Source organism: Macaca fascicularis, chromosome 6 (genome assembly GCF_037993035.2).
Source record: "Macaca fascicularis isolate 582-1 chromosome 6, T2T-MFA8v1.1".
NCBI lineage: Eukaryota > Metazoa > Chordata > Mammalia > Primates > Cercopithecidae > Macaca > Macaca fascicularis.
In genome coordinates this window covers 120028046-120047734 of record NC_088380.1, presented here as the reverse complement: position 1 = coordinate 120047734, position 19689 = coordinate 120028046, and the positions used below count along the sequence as shown (strand labels likewise).

The window sequence follows — 19689 nt, the reverse complement described above, 5'->3', positions numbered from 1 at the left end:
TCCATACATCTACAGTGAACTGAGTTTCAACAAAGATGCCAAGAATATACTTTGGGGAAAAGACAGTCTCTTCAATAAATTGTGCTGGGAAAACTGGATATCCATATGTGGAAGAATGAAACTAGACCCTTGTATTTTACCATATACAAAAATCAAATCAAAATGGCTTAAAGACTTAAATCTAAGACCTCCAACTATGAAACTCCTAAAAAGAAATGTTGGGAAACTCTCCAAGACATTGATCTGGGCAAAGATTTATTGAGTAATACCCCACAAGCACAGGCAACCAAAGCAAAAATGGACAAATGGGATCACATCAAGTTAAAAGACTTCTGCATGGCAAAGGAAACAATCAACAAAGTGCAAAGACAATCCACAGAATGGGAGAAAATATGCAAACTAGCCATCTGACAAGAGATAAATAACCAGAATATATAAGGAGCCCAAACAACTCTACAGGAAAAAAAATCTAATAATCCTATTTAAAAATAGGCAAAAGGTCTGAATAGATACCTTGCAAAAGAAGACATACAAATGGAAAACAGGTATATTAAAAGGTGCTTAACATCACTGATCATCAGAGAAATGCAAATGAAAACTACAATAAGATATCATCTCACCACAGTTAAATGACTTCTATTCAAAAGACAGGAAATAGCGAATGCTGGTGAGAATATAGAGAAAAGGGAACCGTCATACACTTTAGGTGGGAATGTAAATTAATAAAACTACAATGGAGAACAGTTTGGAAGTTCCCAAAAACAATAAAAATAGAACTACCATATGTTCCAGCAATCCCAGTGCTGGGTACATAGCCAAAAGAAAGGAAATCAGTGTATCAAAGAGATACCTGCACTCCCATGCTTACTGTGGCAGTAGTCACATAGCCAAGATTTGGAAGCAATCTAAGTGTCCATCAATAGATAAATGGATAAAGAAAATGAGGTCTGTATACACAATAGAGTGCTATTTAGCCCTAAAATAGAATGAGATCTTGTCATATGCAATAATATGGATGGAACATGAATTAACAACATTATGTTTAGTGAAGTAAGCCAGATACAGAAAGACAAACTTCATGTGTTCTCACATATTTTTGAGAGCTAAATATCAAAACAATTTAACTCATGGAGATAGAGAGTAGAATGATGGTTACCAGAGGGTGGGAAGGATAGTTGGGGGTAGGGTAAGTGGGAATAATTAATGGGTACAAAAATATAGTTAGATAAAATGAATATGATCTAGTATGTGATAGCATAACAGGGTGGCTACAATCAATGATAATTTATTGTGTATTTAAAAGTAACTATAAGAGCATAATTGGATCATTTGTAGCACAAAGAAAGGATAAATGTTTGAGGTTATGGATATCCCATTTACCCTGATGTGGTTATTATGTATTGTATGCCTGTATCAAAATGTGTCATGCACTTCATAAATAAGTAAATAAATCTGTCTATATCTACTATTTTCCCACAAATAAAAAATTAAAAAGTAAAATAAACAAATTAATTTTAAAAAAATGGACTTGTTGCGCAGCGCTAGGAGTGCTGTCAGAAGATAACCTGCAGCTGTCAATCTATCAGATTTTGTCTCAGCTGCAGAGTTGCCTTACCCACAATCACAACCTTCCTGGGTTGTGGATCCAGTAGGATGGGGTCCTATATTCAATGAGTGATTGAGGTAGAGGTATATAAGCCGAGCCGTTTCATTTCAGTAAAGGACAATCTGATATTGTTGGGCAGCATAATACCTTCTCCCAAATATAACCACATTCTAATCCCTGGAACCTGTGAATATGTTATGTGGCAATGGAGAATTAAGGCTATCGATAGAATTATGGTTGCTAATCAGCTGAATTTAAGACAAGGAAGTTATCCTGGATTACCTAGGAGGGCCCAGTATAATCAAGAGGGAGGTAGAAAAGGGCGTCAAGTCAGAGAGAGATTTAAAAATGCTATTCAGCTGGCTTTGACGATGGATGAAGGAACCATGAGTCAAGGAAGGCAAACAGCCTCCAGCAGCTGTGGCAGGTGATTCTCTGCCACAGCCTCCAGAAAAAACATGGTCTTGCCAACACCTTCAGCTTAACTCAGACTCAGTTTTGATTTATGCCCTCCAGAACTGTACAATAATAAATTTGTTTCATGTTAAGATAATAAATTTGTGTTGTGGTCATTTGTTACAGCAGCAATGGGGAAGTAAAGGCCACTTTGGAGGTCAGACAAGGCTGCTCTCAGCCCTGCATCACAGCATGGCTTCTCCCTTATCTCCATCCCATCTTGCTTCCTTCACCTCTCTTGTCCCCAGCTTGGGGCACTCCTTAGTAAGCATCCTGTATGTGAACCCCATATTGGAGTCTGCTTCCCGGAGAACCCAAATTGTGACAGATAATAAAACCTCATGAAGTCCTCTTATAACTATAAATATATAAAGTTTATAATTGTTTATTAAAAGGAGTTAGAAACTTCATCAAAAAGTGTAATGCCTATATGACTACGAACGTGAATAGCACTGGATCTGATATTAAGACAACATGAAGTAAATGTTAAAAACACGGCTTTGACTGGTAGATACAAGTTCAATTCTAGCATCTGTACTTGTGTCTCCCGAAGTTCATGTGTTGGAAACTTAATCCCCAATTCAACCATGTTGAGAGGGGACTTTTAAGAGGTGATTTGGTCGTGAGGGCAGATCCCTTATGCATGGATTAATGTCATAATTGCTGCAATGAGTTCCTGACAAAAGGATTAATTTGACCTTCTTACCCTCTCTTGCTCTCATCTTCTGCACCATGGGACGACACAGCAAAAAGGCCTTGAAAGATGCTGGCACCTTGGTATTGGACTTCACAGCCTCCAGAATGGTGAGAAACAAATTTATTTTCTTTATAAATTACCCAATATGTGATATTCTGTTACAGAAACACAAAATAGACTAAGACAGGGACATTACTTAACTTTGGCATTTAGTAACTCTCACTCACCGACATCCACCCATAAATAGAGATAATAAATACCTATCCCCACCAGAAAGCATTAAGTAAGGTGTAATTTTAAACACTATGACTGATTTGTGATAAGAACCCAATAAAACTTAGTTAAGCTCTCTTAACTCTACCTCACTATTTTCTCTCAGGAATTTGCAACTTCTTTTAATAATAATTGATACTATTGAATTGGGAGGCAAATCACCATTTTATGGTTCACTTCTCTCACAATGTGTGCTTCAATTGAGACAGCTCTGGAAGGTAACTGTGTCCTATAGTGGTGAAGAAAAGCTTCTTGAGGAATATTGGAATTTAGCAGGGATGGTAAAAACATCCTAGAGAAAATGATGAGCCAGTGGCACCATGGAGTCCTCACTCCAACTCTTGCATATAGCGTTTTTTGTTTGTTTTTTTGAGACGGAGTCTTGCTCTGTCTCTCGGGCTGGAGTGCGGTGGCACAATCTCGACTATCCTGGTTCAAATGATTCTCCTATTCTCCTGCCTCAGCCTCCCGAGTAGCTGGGACTACAAGCACTTGCCACCATGCCCAGCTAATTTTTGTATTTTTTTTGTAGAGACAGGATTTCACCAAGTTGGCCAGGCTGGTCTCGAACTCTTGACCTCAAGTGATTTGCCCGCCTCGGCCTCCCAAAGTGCTGGGATTACAGGCATGAGCCACCACACCTGGCTGCCTTTTTATTTTTATTTTTTTTAGCTTTTTTTTCACATGGAAAAGTGGAGTTTCATTTTTCCAAAAGTGGATTTTCATTTTTCCAAAAATTGCACCAAGATAAAAGCAAAGCTCTGGTTGATGCGGGTGTGTTGCATAGGCGTTAGCAGTACTGCCCTCACTGTGCGCTCATTGGACATAGTGCAACCCATCAAAAGGATGGTTGCATGTAGTCTACTTTAGGTAAATCAAATTTGGTAGGACACGTATCAGATTATCAAGTTTTCAAAGCACTGCAGTTATTTATTTTAACTTGTAATTTTAGACATATGGGGTAGGATATCTTGTAATGTGTGCAGTGTTTTCTGAAATGTATCGCATAAATTGAAGAAAAAAACTGAATAAGGGCGAAGAAGTTGAGCTGTGTACTCATCTCAGATAAATACATGAAACCTTGAAGTTATGGCCAGTACTGTTAGATTTATGGCAGTGGGTATACATCCCTCACTCTTTGAGAGAGTGGCTCTCACTCAAAGCTCCTTCTTTATATTTATCATCTTTATATTCATATGGCATCTCTATTTTCAATGTCTTAGAAATTTCTCCCTCTCCTGTAACCCTTTAGGCTGAAATTTCACGTTTCCTATCAATTCAGAAACAAATTCTTTTCTGGGATGTGGAACCTATCTCTTCAGCCATTTCTGAGTTACCCAAGCATGAGAAAAATGTTGTTTAGGAAATTCGTCAAGATCCACTTTTTGTGTGTTTGAATTTAAACATCTAGAGCTGTTGTACCCATTCTGTAAGGAGAAAAAATATTCTTTGCTTTGAAATATAATTAGTTGAGCTTTACTTCCACATTCTGTATATATGGAATGTGGTTATAGAGCGATGTGTTGAAATTTTGCAAAATCCTTTGGGTTTCCAGACCCTCCATACATGTTGTACTTAGAAAAATGCTTTTTTTAAATTTCTTTTTTAGTCTTAAACTGGCATTTCTCTAGAAAAAATTGAGTGTAACAGCTCCTGTCTGGCTGTATTGTCAAACAACAGAAGTTTTATTCTATAAAAATTAGAAAAATTAGGACTAAAAAATTTATATATATATAAATTTAAATATATATAAACTCTTGGACTTTGGTTCTTGTTTTATTGTAGACAGGAATATTTGTGCTGCTGGTAGCAACTTTCAATAAAATATTATTGGGTAGTAGATAGTGTCTTAGGCAGTTTCCTGTGGCTTATAACAGAATACCTGAACCTAGGGTAATTTACAAAGAAATGAAATTTATTTATTGTAGTTCTAGAGGCTGGGAAGTTCAAAGTTGAGGGGCTACATTTGGTAAGCGCCTTCTTGCTGGTGAGAACTCTGCAGGCTGAAGATAGCACAAAGCATCACATGGCAAAGGGGCTGAGTATGCTGGCTCAGGACTCTCTTCCTCTTGTCATAAAGCCAATAGTTCCATTCCCATGATAACCCATTAATCCATGAACGATTTAATCTATTTATGAGGGAAGAGCCTTCACGAACTAACTACCTCTCAATCCTGCCACACTGGGGATTGTTTCAACATGAATTTCAAGTGAGTACAAACATTCGACCATAGCATTCTGTCCCTGGCCCTGCCAAACTTATGTTCTTCTCACATGCAAATACATTTATTTCATTCTGATAGCCCCAAAGTCTTAACTTGTTTCAGCACCAACTAAGAAGTCCAAAGTCCAGAATTTCATCTTCCTGTGAAATCAAAGTAAATTATCCACTTTCAAGATACAATAGTGGTATAGCATAAAACAGACATTCCCATTCCAAAAGGAAGGAATAAACAAAAAGAAAAAAGCAGCATGCCCCAAGAAAGTCCAAAACCTAGCCGGGCAGACATTACATCTTAAAGCTGGAGAATAATCTTTTTTGACTCCATGTGCTGCTTCTTGGACACACTAGAGCAAGAGTTGGGCCCACAAGGCCTTAGACAGCCCCACCTCTAGGGCTTTGCTGGGTGCACCCCATACAGGTTGGAGCCCGGTGCCTGAGGCTTTCCCAAGCAGATGTTGCATGCTGTTGGTGACTTCACAGTTCTGGGATCCTGGTAGTGGCCCTGTTCCCACAGCTCCACTAGGCATTGCTCTGTTGGAAACTTTCTGCAGCAGTTCTGACCCTACAATTCTGCTTAACACTGCCCTAGCTGAAGCTCTCTGTAGTGCTCTGCCCTTGTTACAAGTCTTTGCCTGGACCCAGGCTTTCAGCAAAAATCCTTTGACATCTAGATGGAGGCCCCCAAACCTCCACAGCTCTTGCTTTCTGCAAATCTGAAGAATTATAATGGCACCATATGGATGCCCTTAAGGCTTATGGTTCTTATCTTCTTGAGTGGCAGGTCAATTCACACCTAAAGCTTCTTGAGCCACAGCTGGCATGTCCAAGAAGGACTGTACTAGAATTTGGGAAGCAAAGACCTGAGAGAGCGCGCTGGGCAGCAAGCCCATGAAAGGTGCCTCAGGTCTGTCTCCTGAAATCATTCTGTCCTCCTGCCTCTGGGTCTATGATGAGAGGAACAACTCAAAGTTCTCTGAAATGCCATCGAGGTCTTTCCTTCTCATGATGATACTTTTTTCCTTTACTAATCTCCACAGCAAAAGGTTGCTGGGCTACACCCTTGGTTTCCTCCCCCAAACACACCTTTTCACTCTTTACATGGCCAGGCTGAGAGTTTTCCAAATCTTTCCACTTTGCTTTTCTTATGATTATAAATTCCGCCTTTAAGGTTTTTTTTCCCCCTCTCACAGCTTGATGTAAGTGGTTAAAAGTAGCCATGCAGCAGCCTGAATGCTTTACTGCTTAGATATTTCTTTGGCCAGATACCCCAGTTTCTCTCTCTCAAGTTCAGCCTTCCAGAAAGCCCTCAGGTGTAGAACAGTTCAGCTAAGTTCTTTGCCAATTTATAACAAGGATGGTCTTTACTCCACTTTCTAGTACCTTGTTCCTCAGTTCCATCTGAGACCTTATTGGAGTGGCCTTTACTGTCCATAGTTCCATCAGCATTCTGATCATGACCATTTAACCAATTTCTAAGGAGTTCCAAACTTTCCCTGTTCTTGTCTTCTAAGCCCTCACTAGAACCTAGGCTTTTTCTAGACTGCTGCTTCATTCTTGTAGCCTCTACTCATTATCCAGCTTCGAAGCTGCTTCTACATTTTCAGGTATTTGTTTTCGTTAACACCCCACTCTCAGTACTAATTTCTGGTCTTGTCAATTTTCTGTTGCTTAGAATAGACTACCTGAAACTAGGGTGATTTATAAGGAAATGAATTTATTTCTTACAGTTCTGGAGACTGAAAAGTCCAAGGTCAAGGGGCCACCTTGCTAGTGGGGACTCTGTGCAGAGTCCCAAAACAGTGCAGGACATGACATGGCAAGGGGGCTGAGCGTGCTAGCTCAGGTCTCTCTTTCTCTTCTTATAAAGTCACTAGTCCCACTCCCATGATAACCCATTAACTCATTAATCTACGATTTCAGTGCCCTGAAATACCGGGAACTTAGAGAATTATAAAGAAGTAAAGTAGGAATAGGTAGATGGGGTGGAGAGGAGGAGAAAGAGAGCAGAGATTCCTTCCTTCTGACCTGGCAGACATTCCCAAGACATATGGACTTGTTCCAGTTATATATTACTGTATAAGAAATCACCTCAAAACTTAATGGCTTAAAACAACAATTTTTAATTATTATCTTCACAGTTCTGGGGGTTGGTTAGCCAGTTTTGCTCAGGGTCTCTAATGCACTTGCAGCATCTAGAGCTAGCATCATTTTTCACTCATGTCTGGCACCTAGTCTGGGAAGATTCAAAGATCCAAGGGCTAGAACAGCTGTAGCTCTTTAGTCATCTCTTTTTTTCTTTACATGGTCTTTCTGCATGGTTTCTCCAGCTTCGGGGAAGCCAAACTTCTTTTCAGGCAGCTCAGGGCTTCAAAGGTAAGTGTCCCAAGGGAGAGAGCCAAGTGGAATCTGCATTGCCTTTTCTAACGTAGTCTCAGAAGTCAAGGCAGTCACAAGTCCAATCCAGGTTTAGGGAAAGCAACAGACTCCACCTCTTGATGAGGGATGCACCAAAGAATCTGTGGACATATTTTAAAACCACCAGAGAACTTCACAGGCCTCTCTGGCAGAAAATCTAGGACAGAATAATGAGTCATTCACGAAACCACAAATTGCTTCACTGTGGTTCCCCTTTGGCTATGGGGGAATAGTGCAGTTTTCAAAGGCTCCTGCTCTGGAGTTAGGCTGCCTGGGCTTGCCTCTGCCCTGACACTTACTAAACCTGGAACCTTGAGCAGTTCTTGGTACCTCGGTTTTCTTACCTGTAAATTGGGAACAATGAGAGCTAACATTTTTTGAGCACTCAGTGTCAGACATTGTCCTAACTGCATTGTGTCTGCTCTCCTTTTATACGCAAGGTAACCCTATGAGGTACTTATCTATTAATACTTCCTAAGTCGTAGGAGTGATAATCAAAGAGGCATCTTCCAGGTCTGTAGTGTGGATCAAATGAGACCATCTATTATGTTCACTCTTGGCACTATTAAAGCTGTTGGGGGAAACTCTAGTGATGCCTGCCCAGTAGAGTGAGCCGTTTCCGGAAATGGACCCAACGTGCACAATGTCAGGGAAACTCTAGTGATGCCTGCCCAGTAGAGTGAGCCGTTTCCGGAAATGGACCCAACGTGCACAATGTCAGGGAAACTCTAGTGATGCCTGCCCAGGAGAGTGAGCCGTTTCCGGAAATGGACCCAACGTGCACAATGTCACATATGAGTGCAGACTGTTCCCAGTACAGAGTGGAAGCCAAGATCAGGGCTGTGAGGGCCAGGTTTCTTGACAGGTGTCAAGATTTCATAAAAAGTCCAGTCATTCCGTTTCTCATTGGGGGTTATGGGTACAGAACCCGGAACAATCCTGGAGGGTGGGATGACAAGCACCGTTTTGAGTTTGCAGAAACGGTGTGTTTATGTTTTTTCTGGAAAAGGAATCCACGACTCCAGGCGGTCGGAGTTCTGCCGGGAGAACACCCGCCCTCTGTCTGAAGCGTCCCCAAGTGTCCGGGGCCCGCGTCGTGGCCGGATGCACAATGCTGACACCCTTCCCGGGGGGCTCCAGTGTATTCTGCCTCCTCTCGTGTTCCCGTTGCCACCCTTGGCTCTCTGACTCCTCTAGCCACCTTCCCCTCCTCCCTCTTCCCTGAGGTGCCTACTCGTGCGATTCCAGAGCGCCCATCTTCCCAACCCGGGCAAAACCCGGAGAGGTGGAATCCCTCGCCCGGAGCGCCCCGGCGGCCACTGGGCATGCTCCGTTGTCAGGCAGGTTCGGGGCTGCAGGCAGCTTGCGCGCCCGGCGGATTTCTTCTGCGGCCGCGCGTTCTTCTCCTCCCAAGCAGGGAGCGGGCGCATGATGGCGGCCGCGGCGGCAGCGGCTGCGGGGAGCGCCAGCAGCGGCGGCGGCGGCGGTGGCAGCAGCAGCGACACGTCCAGTACCGGCGAGGAGGAGAGGATGCGGCGCCTCTTTCAGACATGCGACGGCGACGGGGACGGATACATCAGCAGGTACGCGGGGAGGTACGAGGAAAACGACTGGGGCGAGATCAGCCTGTCCGCGCGCCCTTGACCCCTGATCTGCCCCTTCGCCCCAACTTGCGGCAAGTTGCTCAGAAACTCTCGGGAAAAGTTGGCCGCGACTCCGAGAGCGCGTAGCCGGCTCGGCCACCAAGGCCAAGGGGCTGCTCTGTTCGCCTTGCGGGGGTGCCAGTTGGTCTAACTTTTCCCAGCGCTGTCTTTGTCTAGGCGTTAGGAGATATCTCCTTAGGATGCGCACTCTTCCCGGGGCTGGGAGTGTTCTTCCCAGTGGGGAAAGGAGTTTTGGCCGCTTATCCCAAGTAGGAGGGGCTGCCCCACAGCCTCGGGGTCCTGGGCATCAAGATGCTGCGGCACAGGGCAGCGATCTCGTAGGCGGCTCGGTGGATAGCCTGGGGCCGCACCGGGAGGAGATGCGCTAAGCGACAGCCTCGAACATGGAAATAACCTGCGAAGAACTTTCTTATGCCGCAGAACCCATGAATTCCAAACTTCAGAGCCCAAAGAATGGGCGTCGTTTGCCACCCAGTACTGATTTAAACGCACTAGCCTGAGGGGAACGAAGCGCTCAGGAGCAAACTCCGGCTAGACCCAACTCCTAACCGGCTGCTGACCAGGTGAGCCTCGGGGGTGGCTCCGGGCGCCTCCGCGCCTCCACCCACAAACAAACTTTGGGGTGTTTGCTTCGGATCCCCCACACCTCCTACAGGGGCGGTATTTAAGCTTCGTGCCTCCCGGCTTGGCCAGATAATTACTTCTGCCCAGATTTGTGTTGTTTAGACTCTCGTGGTGAAGAAGGCAATAGGCAATCGCAACAGTTTCTGGTATGCTTCTATTGAAAGGTTGACACCGGACACTGAAGACTTGGTATCCGTGGAAATTTGAATTGCCTCGGATGAAGGAGCAGCCTAAGTTGTGCATTACATGTTTCTTTAGTCTTTGTCTTTGTGATGCTAAAGATTGTTTCTGAAAATCCGGGCTGCTTCCTGATTGTCCCTGCCTACCTTAAAAAGAAAGAGTACGGAATTTTTCCCTTAAAATTTAGAAAGCTCTCCGAAACAGGTAATTTAACATGTAAGAATTTGCAATTACAAAAAATAATAATTATTTGGGACTCAATGCAATTTTGATCATTCTTAGGTGAATTTTTATTACTTTCCTAATGTTTTACTGAGAAACATTAGAGAGATATCAGAAAACTTGATGGAGTAATTCTGTTCGGAAATGAAAATAATATGTAACTCTGATTGACTCCACGCAAATTTCTATCTGGAAATCTTTACTTATTTTGGTTCTGGGATTTAAAAAAAATTTCATTACATAGTTTTCCTTTTTGTTGTTTTCCTACTTGAAAGGTTATTATCTCATTGGCAATAATAAAAGCAAACTCCATTCAACTTTGGATGCTTTTTTTTTTTTTTTTTAAGACAGAATCTCGCTTTATCACCCAGGCTGGAATGCAGTGAAGTGGTCTTGGCTCACTGCAACCTCTGCCTCCTGGTTCAAGAGATTCTCCTGCCTCAGCCTCCCAAGTAGCTGGGATTACAGGTGTCCACCACCATTCCTGGCTACTTTTTGTATTTTTAGTAGAGAAGGGGCTTCACCATTTGGCCAGGCTGGTCTCGAACTTATGACCTCAAGTGATCTGCCTGCCTTGGCCTCCCGAAGTGCTGAGATTACAGGCCTGAGCCACCGCTCCCGGCATGGATGCAAAAAAGTTTAATTTCACACGGGCAAGAATGCATATAGAAAACTAGCAGCGTGCTATTCTTTTCTCATTTGGCCTATTAATATATTGTTTTATCTGAACTACACTTTCTGTATAAATGCTCACATTATTTTTGGTGATTCTACCCTGGAGGATGATGAATTCTGTAAGCGTAATCTGAGTAAAGCCAGTGGTGATAAAGAAGCCGTTTTGGACTGGAGTAGAAACTGGCTGGGGCAAAAGTGGAAAAAGTTGTTAACATTCCTTGAGCCGCATTACTTTAATGTGTCTGCTTAAAAGTTTCAAGGTATGTGTAGCAATGAACCCTAAATCATAACTTTAACTGTGGGTGGAGGTGCCCTGGGAATTATGCTGTGGCAGAATTGCCACGTAGGAGAAGTTTAGGGATGGCAATGTAGAGCAATAAGGAACTTGTCTGGAAGTGTGTTTACGTAGTTTTACCTGGAATTTATGTTTATGTGGTATGACTTGGGGAATGGGGCTAATGAAGGTAAGGGGCATGAAATGACTCCCTCTCTGAAGCCACTTTTCTGTGCTGCTTTCATTTAATGACCTATACTTACCACTCTGTAGTGGGTGATATGGTTTGGAGGGTTGTGCATTTCCTGTTTTATCAGGCGTGAGAGTTGGACTTTTTACATTAAAACCTTAAAAACTTTGGATTCATCCAAAGACGATAAATTTATGTTCATGGTAGACAGCTGTACCTGTTAGGATTTCAGATGACTATATGTCATCACAGTAACCTAACTACAGTCAAATAAGGGTTGGCTTTGTCACCTCGTAGAAATCTGGAGGTAGGTTATCTAGGTTGGGGCAGCAGCTCTGCAGTGGTGTCAGTCCCCAGCTATGTTCTACCTTTCTCCAACACCGTTTTTCACATAAAGCATTCATCTTCATGGTTATCTCATAGTCCAAAGATGATTGCCCTGTCTCCCTCCTCATCCCCAAATTCTAGGGAAGAAGATGTAAAAGAACGTGGAAATAAGTGGTTCTATATCATTAAAGCAGAACTTTCCCAAATCCCTTAATTGACATCTTATTGGACAAACTACATCACTTAACCATGTCTACTTCAGTAGAGTCTGAGGAAGCATATAATTCAACTAGGCACATTACCTCCTAAACAAAATCTGGGTTCTGTTACTAAGAGCAGGAAATAGATATTGGGTGGGCAGGTAGCAGTTAATACCTATGATAAGCCCCCCTCCCCTAATAATCCACATTCAACTGTATTTGCTCTGGTCCTCTGCCTAACCCTCATTCTAAACAGGAGTAGGCTAGAAATCTTAAGTTTGGGGGAAGGATAAGTGGAAGAGAAACTGGGCCATGAAGGGAAATGTCAGGGAGGTAAGGGGTGATACTTTGTGCTTTCAGTATTCTCTTGGCCCAGTCTTCCCATCAGGCTGACAAAAAAGGCATCAACTACCTAGATTCTTGGAATTGCTGCTTTTGCCAAGGAACTTTAGCCTGTAAAAGGGACCCAGAATCATCCTCATCAATAGTTAAGGTGGAGCAGAAAGCTATGATCAAGTGGCTCCAAACTGTGGCTGGGACCCTGCTGGATTTGGGCAGCACAGTGAGACCACTGTAAACACTTTCAGTGCATTTCATTAACCTTACAATGACTTTTCACATATTTTATGGTACTGGATTTTTTGGACCCTGTATATCATATTATAGAAGGTGGTGGAGGTTACTCTATTTGTTGAAATTATTTACCCCTTGGAATTTTAAAGCTTTTTGTTTTTACCGTTCAATGTAAGAAACTGCTTATATTGAACATATCTTTGACAAATATTGAAAGCCAGCCCTTAACATTTTTGGGTTCCCAAGTCTCAGCTCAAACGTTGATGCCTTAGAGAGAGCTTCCCTGACCACTATATCAAAATAGGTTTGCTTTATCCTGCCATTATTGTCCATCATAGTACTGATTGCTTTCTTTCAAAGTGCCCTTTACAACTTATAATTCCTTTTCTGTTTGCTACTTTGCCTGTTTATTGTCATTCTCTCACTAAATGTAGGCTTCCTGAGGGCAGAAATCATACGTTTTCTTAAAAACAGTATACTCAATACTTAGCACAGTATCTACCATATAGCACACAATCAGCAAATTCTGATGAAAATGTGACCAAGAATAAACAGTGGTATGTTCATGTATATTGGAAAATGTTTCAAGCGTTTTCTATTTTTCATGTCTATGTAATATTTTAAATGTGTATATTTTTAACTTTTATTTTAAATTCAGGGGTACATGTGCAGGTTTGTTACATAGGTAAACTTGTGTCGTGGGGGTTTGTTGTACAGATTATTTCATCACCCATGCCTAGTACCCATTAGTTACAGGTACTAAGCCTAGTGCCCACTAGTTATGGGTACCAAGCCTAGTACCCATTAGTTATTTTTCCTGATCCTCCCCCTCCTCCCAATTTCCACCCTCTGATAGGCCCCAGTGCATGTTGTTCCACTCTATGTGTCCATGTGTTCTCACCATTTAGCTCCCCCTTATATGTGAAATCATGTGATCTTTGGTTTTCTGTTCCTGTGTTAATTTGCTAAGGGTAATGGCCTCCAGCCCCATCCATGTCCCTGCAAAGGACGTGATCTAGTTCTTTTTTATGACTGTGTAGTATTACATGATGTATATGTACCACACTTTCTTTGTCTTGTCTATCATCGATGGGCATTTAGGTTGAGTCCATCTCTTTACTATTGTGAACAGTGCTGCAGTGAACATACAGCTGCGTCTTTATAATACAACGATTTATGTTCCTTTGAGTATATATATAGAAATGGGACTGCTGGGTTGAATGGTATTTCTGTCTTCAGGTCTTTGAGGATATGTGTATATTTTATTAAAGATATTTTTTCTTTAAAAATAACTTCTTTTGGGTTATGTAAAAGATACTCTTGTTGTTGAAAATTTGGAAAAATATGGAAATATACAAAAATAAAATCAAAATTATCTCTAATCCCATAACCAAGGGATATTATTTCTATTTTCCCAGTGATATATTTGCATCATGCCATTCCTCTATGGGTACATTAAAAATGATTGGATAAATGGAAAAAATCACATGTTCATCGATGGGAAAACTTAAGATTGTTAAGATGGCAATACTTCCCAAACTGATTTACAGAATCAATGCAATCCTTCTCAGAATACCAGCTGCTGTTTTTTTGCAGAAATTGATGAACTGATCTAAAAATTCATGAGGAAACTCAAAGGACCCAGAAGAGTCAAAACAATCTTGAAAAAGAACAAAGTTGGAGGATTCATGCTTTCTAATTTCAAAACTTGCTCCAAAGTGACAGTAATTAAGATAGTATGGTACTAGCATAATGATAGACAAATCAGTCAATGGAATATAATTGAAAGTCCAGGGATAAACCTACATATTCATGTCAATTGATTTTCAACAAAAGCACCAAGATTAAGAATGCCAAGGTCAAGGGTAAAATGGGGGAAAAATCATCTTTTGAGAAATGATACTGGGACAACTGGATAGTCATGTATAAAAGAATGAAATTGGACACTTTCCTCACACTGTCTACAAAAATCACCTCAAAATGTATCAAAAACTTAAATATAAGAACTAAAACTATTAAACTCTTAGAAGAAAAAATAGAGCTAAATCTTTGTGAACTTCAGTTTGACAATGGATTCTTACATGTGACACCAAAAGCACAAGCTACAAAAGAAAAAATTGATAAATTGGGCTTCTGCAAATTTTTTAAGTTTATGCTTCAAAAAACACTATCAAAAGAGTGAAAGCTGCAGAATGGGAGAAAATATTTACAAATTGTACATCTGATAAAGGACTAGTATTTAGAATTTATAAAGAACACTTAATAATAAAAAGACAAATAACTCAATTTAAAAATGGACAAAGGATCTGAATAGACATTTCTCCAAGGAAGACATACACATAGCCAATATGCACATGAAAAGATAGATGCTCAACATCATTAACCACTAGGGAAATGCAAATCAAAACTACCATGGGATTCTACTTTACACCCACTAGGAAGACTATAATCAAAAAGTCAGAAAATAATAAATGTTGATAAGGATGTAAAGAAATCAGAACCCTTATATATTGCTGATAGCAATGTGAAATGATGCAGCTACTCTGGAAAACACTCTAGCAATTCCTCTAAAACATAGACATAGAATTGGCGTATAACCCCAGCAATACTACTCCTAGATATACAGCTAGGAGAACTGAAAATAAATGTTCACCCAAAAACATAAATGAATGTTCATAACAATATTATTTATAATAGTCAAAAGATGTACCCAAATGTTCATCATCTGATGAATGAATAAACAAGATGTGATGTATCCATATAATGGAATATTTTTCAGCCATCAAAAGGAATGAGGTATTAATACATGCTACAACAAGGATGAACCTTGAAAACATTCATGCTAAGTGAAATAAGCTAGTCACAAAAGGCTGCATGTTATATTATTTCATTTATGTGAAATGTCTAGAGTAAACAGTTTTATAGAGATAGAAAGTGGATTAGTGGTTACTCAGGTTTGTGGGTAATGGGAAGAATAGATGAATGAGAGCTAAAGAGTATAGGATTTCTTGTTTTGAAATGATAAAAGTGTTCTAAAATTGGTTTTGGTAATAGTTTTACAGCTCTGTGAATATAGTAAAAAACAATGTGTGAACATTATGGTATGTGAATTATATAACTCAACAAAGCTGTTAAAAAATATTTGTTATTTATTTATTTATTTATTATTGCCCTCATTTCTTTTCTTTTTTTTTTATATACTTTAAGTTCTAGGGTACATGTGCACAACGTGCAGGTTTGTTACATATGTATACTTGTGCCATGTTGGTGTGCTGCACCCATTAACTTGTCATTTACATTAGGTATATCTCCTAATGATGCCCCTCCCCCCTACCCCCTCCCCACAACAGGACCCAGTGTGTGATGTACCCCTTCCTGTGTCCAAGTGGTCTCATTGTTCAATTCCCACCTATGAGTGAGAACATGCGGTATTTGGTTTTCTGTTCTTGCGATGGTTTGCTGAGAATGATGGTTTCCAGCTGCATCCACGTCCCTACAAAGGACACGAACTCATCCTTTTTTATGGCTGCAAAGTATTCCATGGTGTATATGTGCCACATTTTCTTAATCCAGTCTGTCACTGATGGACATTTGGGTTGATTCCAAGTCTTTGCTATTGTGAATAGTGCCGCAGTAAACACACGTGTGCATGTGTCTTTATAGCAGCATGACTTATAATCCTTTGGGTATATCCCCAGGAATGGGATGGCTGGGTCAAATGGTATTTCTAGTTCAAGATCCTTGAGGAATCGCCACGCTGTTTTCCCCTAGTGTGGAACTAGTTTACAATCCCACCAACGGTGTAAAAGTGTTCCTATTTCTCCACATCCTCTCCAGCACCTGTTATTTCCTGATTTTTAAATGATTGCCATTCTAACTGGTGTGAGACGGTATCTCATTGTGGTTTTGAATTGCATTTCTCTGATGGTGAGTGATGATGAGCATTTTTTCATGTGTCTGTTGGCTGCATAAATGTCTTCTTTTGAGAAGTGTCTGTTCATATCCTTTGCCCACTTTTTGATGGGATTGTTTGGTTTTTTCTTGTAAATTTGTTTGAGTTCTTTGTAGGTTCTGGATATTAGCCCTTTGTCAGATGAGTAGATTGCAAAAATTTTCTCCCACTCTGTAGGTTCCCTGTTCACTCTGATGGTAGTTTCTTTTGCTGTGCAGAAGCTCTTTAGTATAATTAGATCCCATTTGTCAATTTTGGCTTTTGTTGCCATTGCTTTTGGTGTTTTAGACATGAAGTCTTTGCCCATGCCTATGTCCTGAATGGTATTACCTAGGCTTTCTTCTAGGGTTTTTATGGTTTTGGGTCTAACATTTAAGACTCTAATCCATCTTGAATTAATTTTCGTATAAGGAGTAAGGAAAGGATCCAGTTTCAGCTTTCTACTTATGGCTAGCCAATTTTCCCAGCACCATTTATTAAATAGGAAATCCTTTCCCCATTTCTTGTTTTTGTCAGGTTTGTCAAAGATCAGATGGCTGTAGATGTGTGGTATTATTTCTGAGGGCTCTGTTCTGTTCCATTGGTCTATATCTCTGTTTTGGTACCAGTACCATGCTGTTTTGGTTACTGTAGCCTTGTAGTATAGTTTGAAGTCAGGTAGCGTGATGCCTCCAGCTTTGTTCTTTTGGCTTAGGATTGCCTTGGCAATGCGGGATCTTTTTTGGTTCCATGTGAACTTTAAAGCAGTTTTTTCCAATTCTGTGAAGAAAGTCATTGGTAGCTTAATGGGGATGGCATTGAATCTATAAATTACCTTGGGCAGTATGGCCATTTTCACAATATTGATTCTTCCTATCCATGAGCATGGTATGTTCTTCTATTTGTTTGTGTCCTCTTTTATTTTAACTGAGCAGTGGTTTGTAGTTCTCTTTGAAGAGGTCCTTTACATCCCTTGTAAGCTGGATTCCTAGGTATTTTATTCTCTTTGAAGCAATTGTGAATGAAAGTTCATTCATAATTTGGCTCTCTGTTTGTCTGTTACTGGTGTATAAGAATGCTTGTGATTTTTGCACATTGATTTTGTATCCTGAGACTTTGCTGAAGTTGCTTATCAGCTTAAGGAGATTTTGGGCTGAGATGATGGGGTTTTCTAAATATACAATCATGTCATCTGCAAGCAGGGACAATTTGACTTCTTCTTTTCCTAACTGAATATCCTTGATTTCTTTCTCTTGCCTGATTGCCCTAGCCAGAACTTCCAACACTGTGTTGAATAGGAGTGGTGAGAGAGGGCATCCCTGTCTTGTGCCAGTTTTCAAAGGGAATTTTTCCAGTTTTTGCCCATTCAGTATGATATTGGCTGTGGGTTTGTCATAAATAGCTCTTTATTATTTTGAGATATGTTCCATCAATACTGAATTTATTGAGAGTTTTTAGCATGAAAGGATGTTTAATTTTGTCAAAGGCCTTTTCTGCATCTATTGAGATAATCATGTAGTTTTTGTCTTTGGTTCTGTTTATATACTGGATTACGTTTATTGATTTGCTTATGTTGAACCAGCCTTGCAACACAGGGATAAAGCCCACTTGATCATGGTGGATGAGCTTTTTGATGTGCTGCTGGATTCTGTTTGCCAGTATTTTATTGAGGATTCTTGCATCGATGTTCATCAGGGATATTGGTCTAAAATTCTTTATTTTTTTTTGTATCTCTGTCAGGCTTTGGTATCAGGATGATGTTGGCCTCATAAAATGAGTTAGGGAGGATTCGCTCTTTTTCTATTGATTGGAATAGTTTCGGAAGGAATGGTACCAACTCCTCCTTGTACTTCTGGTAGAATTTGGCTATGAATCTGTCTGGTCCTGGACTTTTTTTTGTTGGTAGGCTATTAATTATTGCCTCAATTTCAGAGCCTGCTATTGGTCTATTCAGGGATTCAACTTCTTCCGTGTTTAGTCTTGGGAGAGTGTAAGTGTCCAGGAAATTATCCATTTTCTAGGTTTTCTAGTTTATTTGCGTGGAGGTGTTTATAGTATTCTCTGATGGTAATTTGTATTTCTGTGGGGTCGGTGGTGATATCTCCTTTATCATTTTTTATTGTGCCTATTTGATTCTTCTCTCTTTTCTTCTTAATTATTCTTGCTAACGGTCTATCAATTTTGTTGATCTTTTCCAAAAACTAGGTCCTGGATTCATTGATTTTTTGAAGGATTTTTTGTGTCTCTATCTCCTTCAGTTCTGCTCTGATCTTAGTTATTTCTTGCCTTCTGCTAGCTTTTGAATGTATTTGCTCTTTCTTCTCTAGTTCTTTTAATTGTGATGTTAGGGTGTCAACTTTAGATCTTTCCTGCTTTCTCTTGTGGGCATTTAGTGCTATAAATTTCCCTCTAAATACTGCTTTCAATGTGTCCCAGAGGTTCTGGTGTGTTGTATCTTTGTTCTCATCGGTTTCAAAAAACATCTTTATTTCTGCCTTCATTTCATTATTTACCCAGTAGTCATTCAGGAGCAGGTTGTTCAGTTTCCATGTAGTTGAGCAGTTTTTATTGAGTTTCTTAGTCCTGAATTCTAGTTGATTGCACTGTGGTCTGAGAGACAGTTTGTTATAATTTCTGTTCTTGTACATTTGCTGAGGAGTGCTTTACTTCCAATTATGTGGTCAATTTTGGAATAAGTGTGATGTGGTGCTGAGAAGAATGTATATTCTGTTGATTTGGGGTGGAGAGTTCTGTAGATGTCTATTAGGTCCGCTTGGTGCAGAATTGAGTTCAATTCCTGGATATCCTTGTTAACTTTCTGTCTCGTTGATCTGTCTAATGTTGACAGTGGGGTGTTAAAGTGTCCCATTATTATTTATGGGAGTCTAAATCTCTTTGTAAGTCTCTAAGGACTTGCTTTATGAATCTGGGTGCTCCTGTATTGGGTGCATGTACATTTAGGATTGTTAGCTCTTCCTGATGAATTGATCCCTTTACCATTATGTAATGGCCTTCTTTGTCTCTTTTGATCTTTGGTGGCTTAAAGTCTGTTTTATCAGAGACTAGGATTGCAACCCTTGATTTTTTTTGTTTTCAATTTTCTTGGTAGATCTTCCTCCATCCCTTTATTTTGAGCCTATGTGTGTCTCTGCATGTGA

At 40.4% G+C, this 19689-nt stretch overlaps 1 protein-coding gene and 1 non-coding gene across 2 annotated transcripts in view; one reads left to right on the top strand and one right to left on the bottom strand.

Moving 5' to 3' along the window:
- Positions 1-3758: 3758 nt before the first annotated feature.
- On the bottom strand, positions 3759-3883 carry LOC123574287 (U4atac minor spliceosomal RNA). The gene has a single exon (XR_006699171.2). It is a non-coding gene; the product is annotated as a U4atac minor spliceosomal RNA (small nuclear RNA).
- A 5199-nt stretch (positions 3884-9082) lies between these two features.
- MCC (MCC regulator of WNT signaling pathway) overlaps positions 9083-19689 on the top strand; it is a 475249-nt gene continuing 464642 nt past the window's right edge. Inside the window, exon 1 of the mRNA XM_005557529.5 lies at positions 9083-9254. Within this exon, the coding sequence (XP_005557586.2) occupies positions 9100-9254 (155 nt within the window). The 5' untranslated portion in view covers positions 9083-9099. The remainder of the gene's footprint in view (positions 9255-19689) is intronic.